The sequence below is a fragment of the Coregonus lavaretus genome (assembly GCF_964263955.1).
Source record: "Coregonus lavaretus genome assembly, contig: SUPER_35_unloc_1, whole genome shotgun sequence".
Lineage (NCBI taxonomy): Eukaryota > Metazoa > Chordata > Actinopteri > Salmoniformes > Salmonidae > Coregonus > Coregonus lavaretus.
In genome coordinates this window covers 2,263,525-2,273,428 of record NW_028167181.1, presented here as the reverse complement: position 1 = coordinate 2,273,428, position 9,904 = coordinate 2,263,525, and the positions used below count along the sequence as shown (strand labels likewise).

The 9,904-nt window shown below is 42.3% G+C and overlaps 1 protein-coding gene across 1 annotated transcript in view; it reads right to left on the bottom strand.

Moving 5' to 3' along the window:
- LOC311109953 (lipopolysaccharide-responsive and beige-like anchor protein) overlaps window positions 1-9,904 on the bottom strand; it is a gene marked incomplete at its 3' end in the record, with an annotated part of 160,036 nt that overhangs the window by 1,013 nt on the left and 149,119 nt on the right. The window contains exons 17-22 of the mRNA XM_084188470.1: window positions 9,554-9,651; window positions 8,601-8,693; window positions 6,545-6,653; window positions 5,372-5,453; window positions 2,652-2,775; window positions 1,963-2,155 (exon numbers count right to left, since the gene is read on the bottom strand). Coding sequence (XP_084044596.1) covers window positions 1,963-2,155; window positions 2,652-2,775; window positions 5,372-5,453; window positions 6,545-6,653; window positions 8,601-8,693; window positions 9,554-9,651 — 699 coding nt within the window. The remainder of the gene's footprint in view (window positions 1-1,962; window positions 2,156-2,651; window positions 2,776-5,371; window positions 5,454-6,544; window positions 6,654-8,600; window positions 8,694-9,553; window positions 9,652-9,904) is intronic.

Here is a 9,904-nt window from a genome sequence, read left to right as displayed (position 1 = left end):
TAGTGCCCGCGCACCTATCCAATTCAAAGACTGCATGGGACCCTCTATATGTGTGTGTGTGGTGCTGTTTTTAGATTAGTGCTGGGGCACTGTAAACAGAGCTAAGCAGCAATAGCATTAATCTTGTGTAATTATGGGAAAAGGCAAGTACAAGCTGTCCGGTACTGAACAGAATGATCAATTCCTTTACACACATACACTTTTTTGCACAGCGGCTGGTATGGCAGTGTTGTAAAGTGAAACTACAGAGCACTGTGTGATTGTGGCCTTGTGAAACGTGCTACAACAATAACTCGGGGCGACACACAACCCTAAATACACCAGGTGTTACTTACAAATAAACAGTCACTTTGGGTTGATTTTGTACTGCATAGGACTGATGTCAATTGGACAAGCCTATGACTTTTAACAAGTGTATTCACATCTGCTCCCAGCTAATTTAAAGGGTAATGTTTCTGCAAAACGATTCTTTAATATACAATATATCTATACAATTTTTTTTTTTTTAAAGGTCTCATGAATAAATAAGATGCTGTGTATTTACTGTTATATTCTACAGTGTAGAAAGCAATATTCGCGATTTGATGTTTTAGCTGAAGTTAAATACTCCCAATCATTTATCTATGAAAAGCTTTAGTACAAAAATACATCACAAAAAGGAAATGACTGAAAAATGACTGTCACGATAAGCCACATGAAAGTCCAAGGCAAAAATGCAGAAACGGCAGCAGATTGATTTGGAGCAGTCTAGCCAGCACTGGCGGTGATGTCACTTTGTAGCTTTATTAGTTTTTTCTCCACGGCTTCATATTTACTCAGCACTGTCCTTACCAATGATATGACAACTCATTCAGTCAGATATGATACACAAACATTTTTTTTCGCCTACAACCTTTAGGATAGATACACACGGACAGAGCTGAGGTGGGGTACGTAAATGTTGAGGTCGAGAGCTTTTGGACTAGCAAATACAGTGTAACCAAGCCAACCAACCCCAGTCCTGAGAAAAGGAGAGAAACAGAGCCAAATGGTGTAACTGTGCCCCCTTGTGGCCTTTCTCCATCACTACATCCTCAGAACTCCATAGACATCCACCTCAACACAAAAATAGCCTTGTTTCCCTCAACCAACCACCAATCTCCCAAGCTTTAGAAACCACCCCAGACCACAATCCGACTCCGACCAAATTACTTCACTGCCTTGGAACCTGGCTCTGTAATCCAATATCAACAATTCATTTTTAAACAGCCTTTTTAAAATGGAGTTTCTGAAATAAGAAGTGCTGGTAGCTTATGTTTAACTAAAGGGAGGGAAACTCAATACATAAATAAATGACTGGAAGGGATGGAAGAGGGAATATAACTGATTCCAATAAGCCAGCAAACTGTAGTTCTTACATCATAATCAGCACAAGATTTCCACCAGGCTAGATCTGATGGGCACCGAGAGAGGCAGTTCTCTGTTAGTCAGTCACTATCACTATGAGTGGGTCATTGAGGCTAGCAGGGATCTTTGGATATTTCCTCTGGTAGCTTATAGGGTGAGACTGTTATTATGTCAGGATCAAACTTAAACAAGGAAGGCCCTGACTGGTTGGATAGAGACTTGAGATGGATCTTGACGTCTGAGCGCCCTCCAGAAGCTGAGGTAAGAGAAAGGGCAGCGAGGTGAGTGGAGTCTCATTTCAGAGTGCTAAAGAAAGAGAGAGAAAGTAAGAGGAGCGGGAGAGAGAGAGAGAGAGAGAGAGAGAGAGAGAGAGAGAGAGAGAGAGAGAGAGAGAGAGAGAGAGAGAGAGAGAGAGAGAGAGAGAGAGAGAGTGTGTGTTCACAAAATAATGAAAAAGAGAAAAGAATGTAGCTAAAAAAAGAAGGAGAGATTGGAAGAGCAAGATCCAGAAGCCCTGCGTCTCTCCGTGTGGCAGAGTTTGGTTGACCGTCTGAGGGGGTTAATGAGCTCTCTGACCTTGGAGTGGGTGATGGACAGGGTGTCCACCCACACGCGCCAGCCGCCCCACTCGTACTTGATGGCGTGGTAGAGCAGGATGCGGAAGATGGCGTACACCATCTCAGTGACCTTCTGCTCCTCGCTGCTCTTGGGGTTGATGAAGCACAGAGAGAGCATCCAATCTTGCCACACAGAGCACTGCAGCAGGCTCCTGATAGACACACACACACACACACAGATATTAGCGCACTGAAGACTCAGTACAGTATGTGCGTGCAAACACACAAACATTTGAAAACAATTCTACATACACAGCACACTCATGTAGTGTACAGATAAACAATATCACAAAAGGATACACATCTTCAAAACATCCTGTACTCTGAGCATACGAAAGACAAAGCTTGTTGGCCTCACCCCAGTAAAGCCCCAGCATGGCGCCAGCATGAGGAACTAGGGCTCAGACCTGGCTTCAAATAGTATTTGTTTCCTTTCAAATACTCCCTAGAGTGGATTGATTGAGCTTGCCTGGCGCAACTGAACCAATGGAATAGTCACAAAACAGCAAAACCCGCCCACCTGGCACTCCAGGCAGGCTCAAGCAAACTCAACGTTTTTGAAAGATTTCAAATACTATTTGAACCCAGTTCTTGTTTAGTGGTAGTCTATTGTAGTGTAGTCCACTCCAGGGCTGAGACGTTCCTTACCTCCTGTTATCTTTGCTGTTATTGAACAGTTTGATCATGTCTGACAGGAAGACCCTGCGCACCTCCATGCTCTCTGGGGAGAGGGGAGAGTTCTTCAGCAGGGCAGCGATCACCTTCAGGACCTCTGTCAAAACCCAGCAAAACACGTTATGTTAATGCACCGTTACGGTGTCTGACACGGTTTAGTAGACACAGACGCACTACTTTCACGGCAGGGTTACTGACACGGTTGGTACAGAACAGACGGTCAGCAGAGGCACGCAGAGAACAGAGTGTTGTCTGTCAAAATATCATATCTTCATTCAAATAAGGACTTTTTAATACTGATTCACCAAATAAGAAGTGATTAAGCAAGGGACAGAACCTGAGAATTCATGTAAATAAATTCTAATTGTTTTGAAAATAGTGACATGCTACAATACTGACTTTAAAACATTTAAAAATATCCTAATATTTATACTGTATAATAAACTTTTACTCCCTATGAGTGATTCAAATTGTATATCCTAAATTGCACCAAAAAATGATATTTTTGAATGAATACACACGTTCCATGAAACAAATCAACTGCAGAAGAAGGGAGTAAGAGTCAGACCACAATTCAACAACACAATCAAACAATTAATCTCAACATGTGTGAATCATTGTGTCACAAGCCATCTTGATTTGACTGTCAGCAGACACTTCAACATTTTTGTGGTGGAAACAATCAAACAAAGTTTGGGATTGTTTCAACTCAGAGCTGTGTGTGTGTCTGTGTGTGCCTGCGTACACTTGTGTGTGTTTGTGCAACAGTGTGTGTGTATGTCTGTGTTTGTGTGTTTGTGTACCGCGTGCGCCAAAGTCATATGCAGGCTTCCTGGAACCCTTTGTTTGATTAACCTAAAGAGACTGCCTGTTTAGATGAATTATATAGACAATGTCAGTGTCCATTTAGCTTGAGTCGGGAAGGGGGGGGGGGTTTATGATTTAACTTTGCCGTCTTGGACCTTGCCGGTAACCGATGGTAACCAACGAGGCCCCCTCGCAGCACAGACGTTTATGTTGTTTCTATAACCCTTAGTCAATCAAATTATGAATCGCTGAACTCTCACTGCCAGAAAATTACCTCTGCATGTTACTGGGGGATGGAGGGAGGGAAGTATGGGGTATTTTCCCCCATTTGGTCGTGGTTTCTTTCCATGGAGTTAATTTAAGGGAAACGGTACTTCCTTAGTTTGTTTGATTCGCTCTGACGTTACTAAAGACTGCAATCAGGCCCATTTTGAGGCTTCAGAGCAGATAACATCAAGAACAGAACGCAGGCAGCTACGGTAAAGGAGAAACAGACTCCACGGTGCTCCCATTGCTTACAACTCCCATAAAGTGTGTTCGGTTCACATGCAAAAAGCACATTGGACTGTCTCTTTGTGTTTTATGCAGCACACGACTGGATGCCTTTAACACAGTGAAGGGCCTATGCTAATCAATGTGTGGCTATGAGATGTGGAACACACACACACACACACACACACTATGGAGTTTAACTGTAAGATTAGAGCAGGGATAAAGTAATCCTCGGGTTGTGATTTCAGCCTGACTCCGTTTTTTCCCCCCTCTCCGCCACAGCTGAGGAAGTTGATTCTCCCACATATGAAAAGGTTTTGAGAGCTGACGTGAAATTAGAGGTAAGTAATGGTCTGAAAATACTAGACTAGGACAGGATGAGACAAGTACATTGCTTTGATCAATGGGGTTGCTATGAGCTTGTTACGTTGCATCATACAGAAACTAAGCATGAACGTTTTCCCTCTTAATGAGGCATGTATATAAAAATATGCCCCCGGTAGTAAAGGAAAATGGCTAGTCTCCGGGAGTATTACTTTAAATTACTGTATGTGCACATTATCGGAATATTAAAAAGGTGAACATCAAATGAGAACCCCTTTGCAGAAGACAGGGTCATAATTCAAAAATCATTTGAAATGTTTCTAATTGCCAAGAAAAACTGTAAAATGGTCTGCGAGGTAAATTTTGAAGTATAAATTCCTCTTTCTCTAAACTCTTATTAAAAAGACTAAATAATGCCATAGTATATCAACTTGATGAAATACTAAGTTGACATCTAAGATTGTTTGTTGCATCATTTCCCGGATGGACCAAAGATCTACTTTTGAAAAATGACAGTTGAGTTTCAAAACTAGGAACTATTATGTTTGTGCATAATGCTGCAAGGCCTGGTGTTGATTTCATGAGCTCTTTAACGATGCACTCATTTTATTCAGTTCCACTTCAGCTGTTGTGTGAACGTCAACTGAATAAAATGTATATTTCACAACTTTACTTTGCTGCGATACATTATTTAAAAAATATACTATCGCAATATAATTTCCAGTTATCATTTCATTATGTTTATGTAGTTTATTTTCTCAATAGCTACTCTTTTTAATAGCATTTTCATAAAATGTATTGACTTAAAATGTAGCAGTTGAATCTTATAGCCCAACACGACCACTATTCGTCTAACCATATATGATCACTTACCGCTTGAGTAGTGTAGATATGTAGCCTACAAACTATGCTCCACATTTGTTATCCAGTATATAACTGGCACCGGTTGTAAGGGAGAGGAGGCTCTCTAGGTCTGGTCAAGCATGCAGCAGTAGGTAAAGGTGATTTATTTAGTGGTGGGGTGCAGAGGGGTACGGAGGGGTGCTGTGCGGTGCCGAGGGGTGACTCACGCGGGTTGAGAATCTTCACAGTGGAGTCAGGGTCCGGATGCTGTTTATGGATCACTTGAGTGCAGATCTGCTCGGTCAGGATCTACAGAGAAGGAGAGAAAGAAAGAAGAGAAACGGGGAGGAAAGGAGAGGAGAGGGAGAAATACAGAAGACCCATAAATACTTTTATGTGAATCTATAGCTCATAGTAACAGCACCAAGAAGTACATGAGTTCCCCATTGCAATTCCACAATCATACGTATTCAGTTCAACCAGGATCTACACAAGACGAGGGAGAGGGAGAAAGAAGAGGTATATAAATACTTTTACGCATCTATATCTCATACTAACAGCAGCACCAGGGAAGAGGTACATTGGGCCATATAGAAATCCACATATGTTCGTATGTGTTCATCAAGTCTTTACAGAGAAATAGGTAACAAGAATCAGTGCTGAATCGTAAAGACGTCAATATTTCACAGTAACAGCAGGGTCTTGACAATCCCATATATTCCTATGTGTCAAAATACGTCGTTTCCAAGGCCAGATACAACCAGTCCATGATTCCTGTGGAGTTTAATATAGTGTGCATTACTGCGTATGTCCATTAAAAGTCTCGGTACGCCATTATAACATAGGAACATTAACATAAACTACCATCATTTGAGTTAAGGAACATAAACATAAACTACCATCATTTGAGTTAAGGAACATACAGTACACATTAAAGGTATTACCAATGGGTAATAATAGTACCTCATGCTTCAAAATGGACTGCAATGTTTTCAGAGGTGATATGCTATTTAGGTCCAGACAGAAGGAGAATAGCTAGAGCTGATGCAAGCCACAGTAAAACTAGAGTTTAACTACACGTTCTATACAACTCAATCAAAAATACTATAAAAGCATTCAATAATTCAGAAAACACACTTTGAATCTAAATAATGTGTATTCAGAATTAATTCATGTGTAATCAGTGCATGTATAATTGAACTAATACAGTGACGGAAATCATCAGCCAATGCAAATACAAAATGGAGGGTGTTAGTATTAGGATTTATGGGGGAGGCAAAGAGAAACTAGCTTCGTATGTCAACTACTACATTTTCTTATAGACTCTCCTACACATACATTTCTTATAGACTCTCCTACACATACACGGCTAGGAAGAGATGAGAGAGGGACTAACTGACCTCGAAGAGCACGTTGTAGGTTGTCATGCTGAACTGGTTGGAGTGGAGCATCAGTCGCTCGTTGAGCAAGGAGAAGAGGCCGTGACCCAGCATGACCTCTGACTTCCTCCTGGAACAAAGATCAAGGGTCAAACAGTCAGTGAGAATCCATTGACATTTGGTAACAGCGCATTGATCACCGTATCCACACATACTGGATCAGTGTATCAGGTCGCACTTAATTACATGCAAAAAATTTAACTAGACAGTTACCTATAAATTCACAAAAGCGTTACCTGGCACCATTGTATGGTATAGCAAGCAATGTTTCCAAAATGGTGGGCCGTACATATTCCATTTTGGGTTGTCGGTCAAATCCGGCAGCAAATATATAGAAAAATCCTTGTGAATACGTTGGTTGAGGACTGACAAAGGAAATGGTTTGTGAACCACCGCTTGTGTAAGCTTACCAGTACTTCAGAACACACTTGAACACAGTTGAAAGATATGAGAAAAGCACCCCTGCAGAGGCTTGTCAGGACCCTTCAAAGACAAGTATCCCTCAGAGCTTTCATCTCTGAGTACTGTTCATCTGTAAATATTTTGGGATGATAAAGGTGCTATAGTCAGACAGCAGAGAGTCTGACTGTCTAAGACAGGGGTTCCCAAACTTTTTCCCTCAGGCCCCCCTTCCAGCATTACGGAACATCCTCTACATGACTCACGCATGCATGCCCCACATCTATTTCTATGGGCACAAGCACTGTTTATGACACAAACTGTTCAGTCCCCTCTTGTTGGTGGAGAGAACATTTTGCAGATGTAAAGCGTATTTCCTGCAATTCTACCCCAAAAAAAATCATGGGGTGCCGATCAAATGTTGCAGTTTTAAAGCATGTCTAATGTGTATTCATGTGATATTTGAGTGACTCAAACATTACAACAATATCTATGGGCTAAATAACCTAGCTAAAAAATGTTAGCTGACAAGGGCTAGTTGATCTGGACATTTCTGACAAGTTATAAATAGCTCTCTAAGGTATGCAATGACTAACATGACAAGAGGAACTGATGATGCACTACCCAATTTCGAAATTGCACCTTGTGCATTCTACTATTACAACTTTCAAGACTAAAGTTGAAAGCTGGACTGAGATCCTTCAACAACAACAACAAAAAAAGAGTTAAAAAATGTTTTTGGGGGGGCCACTGAGACTGGGGATGAGGCTGGGGATGAGGCTGGGGCTGGGGCTGAGGCTGGGGCTGAGGCTGAGGCTGGGGCTTAGGCTGGGGCTGAGGCTGGGGATGAGGCTGGGGCTGGGGCTGAGGCTGAGGCTGGGGCTTAGGCTGGGGCTGAGGCTGGGGATGAGGCTGGGGCTGGGGCTGAGGCTGGGGCTGAGGCTGAGGCTGGGGCTTAGGCTGGGGCTGGGGCTGAGGCTGGGGCTGGGGCTGAGGCTGAAGACATATGCACTAACACTGATCAAAAGTGTGGGAGATCAAAAGGGAATCAGTAAAATTGGAAATAGAGCCTCAATGAGCCCTGCACTGTATTTCATCCTGGGCTGTTTTCTTTAAACTCTGACAGCGATCTTAATTGTTCGCTGAACCAAAGGAGACTTACGAGTGGCTAATTTGTTTTATAAACACTTCTACACAACTAGAGGCAATTTACTCTCCAGAGAGCGAGATTTAGAAAGGTCTTTAATACCAGCTATTCCTTTTACTACAGTATGCAGGCTGAAAGAAGATTAGATATCGACCTCCACCTGAATGAGACCCTTTTCTCTGTAGATACTCAGCTCCATGATGGGATTTGGCTCTTATAATATACAACTGAGGAGAGGCCATTTTGAATTGAAAACCCTTTTGGCTGCCTACGGGTAAATTACTATAGAATAGGAATTATTACATAAATGACTGAGCCAAACTGACTCCTTCTTTAATCTGGAATAAATATACTTTTAATGTCCAAGGCAGAATTTGGTGCTTTTATGTGACTGAACGTATGGACAATTCTTAATAATATCCTACAGACATGAGTACAAGGTAAGTGCAACCAACATATTAGAGTTCTTACTTAGCGGGCAAGTGCTTGAGGAAGTAGCCCAAGACTTTGAGCGCCTGAACTCTGATTCCTTCACTGTTGGAAGCCAGCAGCTTGTAAATGGCCCTGTACAGAAACAAAGAAAAATACATGAATAACAAACATCACATATTTAAGCAAATGTAACAGTATCTCAAACTATAAAACCTAAAAGAGTGTATCAGAACCAAACATTTACAGAATCACTTCATTACAGATAATATCTGCTTTGTGAACCTAGTATACAGTTGTATAGGACATCTACTTTGGTTGTAAAATAGAGGCGGTTGGAGCCTTCATGAGTGGCAAGAAAAATGAGAAGGCACCCAAAATGTGCATCAGACAAAGTTTGCCTGAAGCCTTTATGAGTGGGACTATATCCGACACCAGGCCAGACATGCATGGTTAATACACTACGTTTAACCCCCTGTGACAGGGAACGCAAACAAGGTGACTAAATAAGCTAGACAAATCTTGTGTGCCGTCGTCGCTGAATGTCAATAGTCCTGCAGATAAAGGATCAAATGAAGCCAGTAAAGCGTCTTTATTGGCCTCAGTGTCATCTGGCTTCATTTTGGCTTCATGAAACACAGACAGAACCATAAGGCTGCATCTGAAATGGAAACCTATTCCCTTTATAGCCTCTGGTTAAAAGTAGTGCACTGTTATACAGGAAATAGGGTACTGTCTCTGGCACTACAAATGTAAGAGGGTACCATTTCGAAGGCACACAGGAAGTAGGCTAACGTCACAACGATCTTGTTCTCAGACACCGAGGCCGCAGGGCCTGTGGTGGAGTATGTGCCACCCGTTGCCATGGGAGATGGCAAACCCAGAGGGAGATGACGTTATAGTTACAGTACTGTCATAGAAGCCAAATTACTAGAACGGGCATCCCCATTGAAGTTCCATGATGGGTGGCGGGGTCATTCTATTCCTAAGCCTACCGTATTCCGTTGCGCTGATCAAAGGCCTGGATCATGGAGCCAGGATGCTCCGACATCAGAGCCACCAGCAGCTGAAGCACATCTATTAGATTGTCGTCCTGGGAAAATAAATAAAGTTGTACTGAATTGAATTAATCAGATCGGGGGGTGCAGGAGGGAGGGGGCCCGGAGGAGGCTCTGTTGTTAGCATTATTAACAATATGATAAAGAGTGTGTGTGTGAGTGTGTGTGTGTGTGTGTGTGTGTGTGTGTGTGTGTGTGTGTGTGTGTGTGTGTGTGTGCGCGCGCGCGCTAATGAGCTCACAATTAGCATCGCCTTTCAACCCAATGAGAGATGAATAGTCTGGCTAG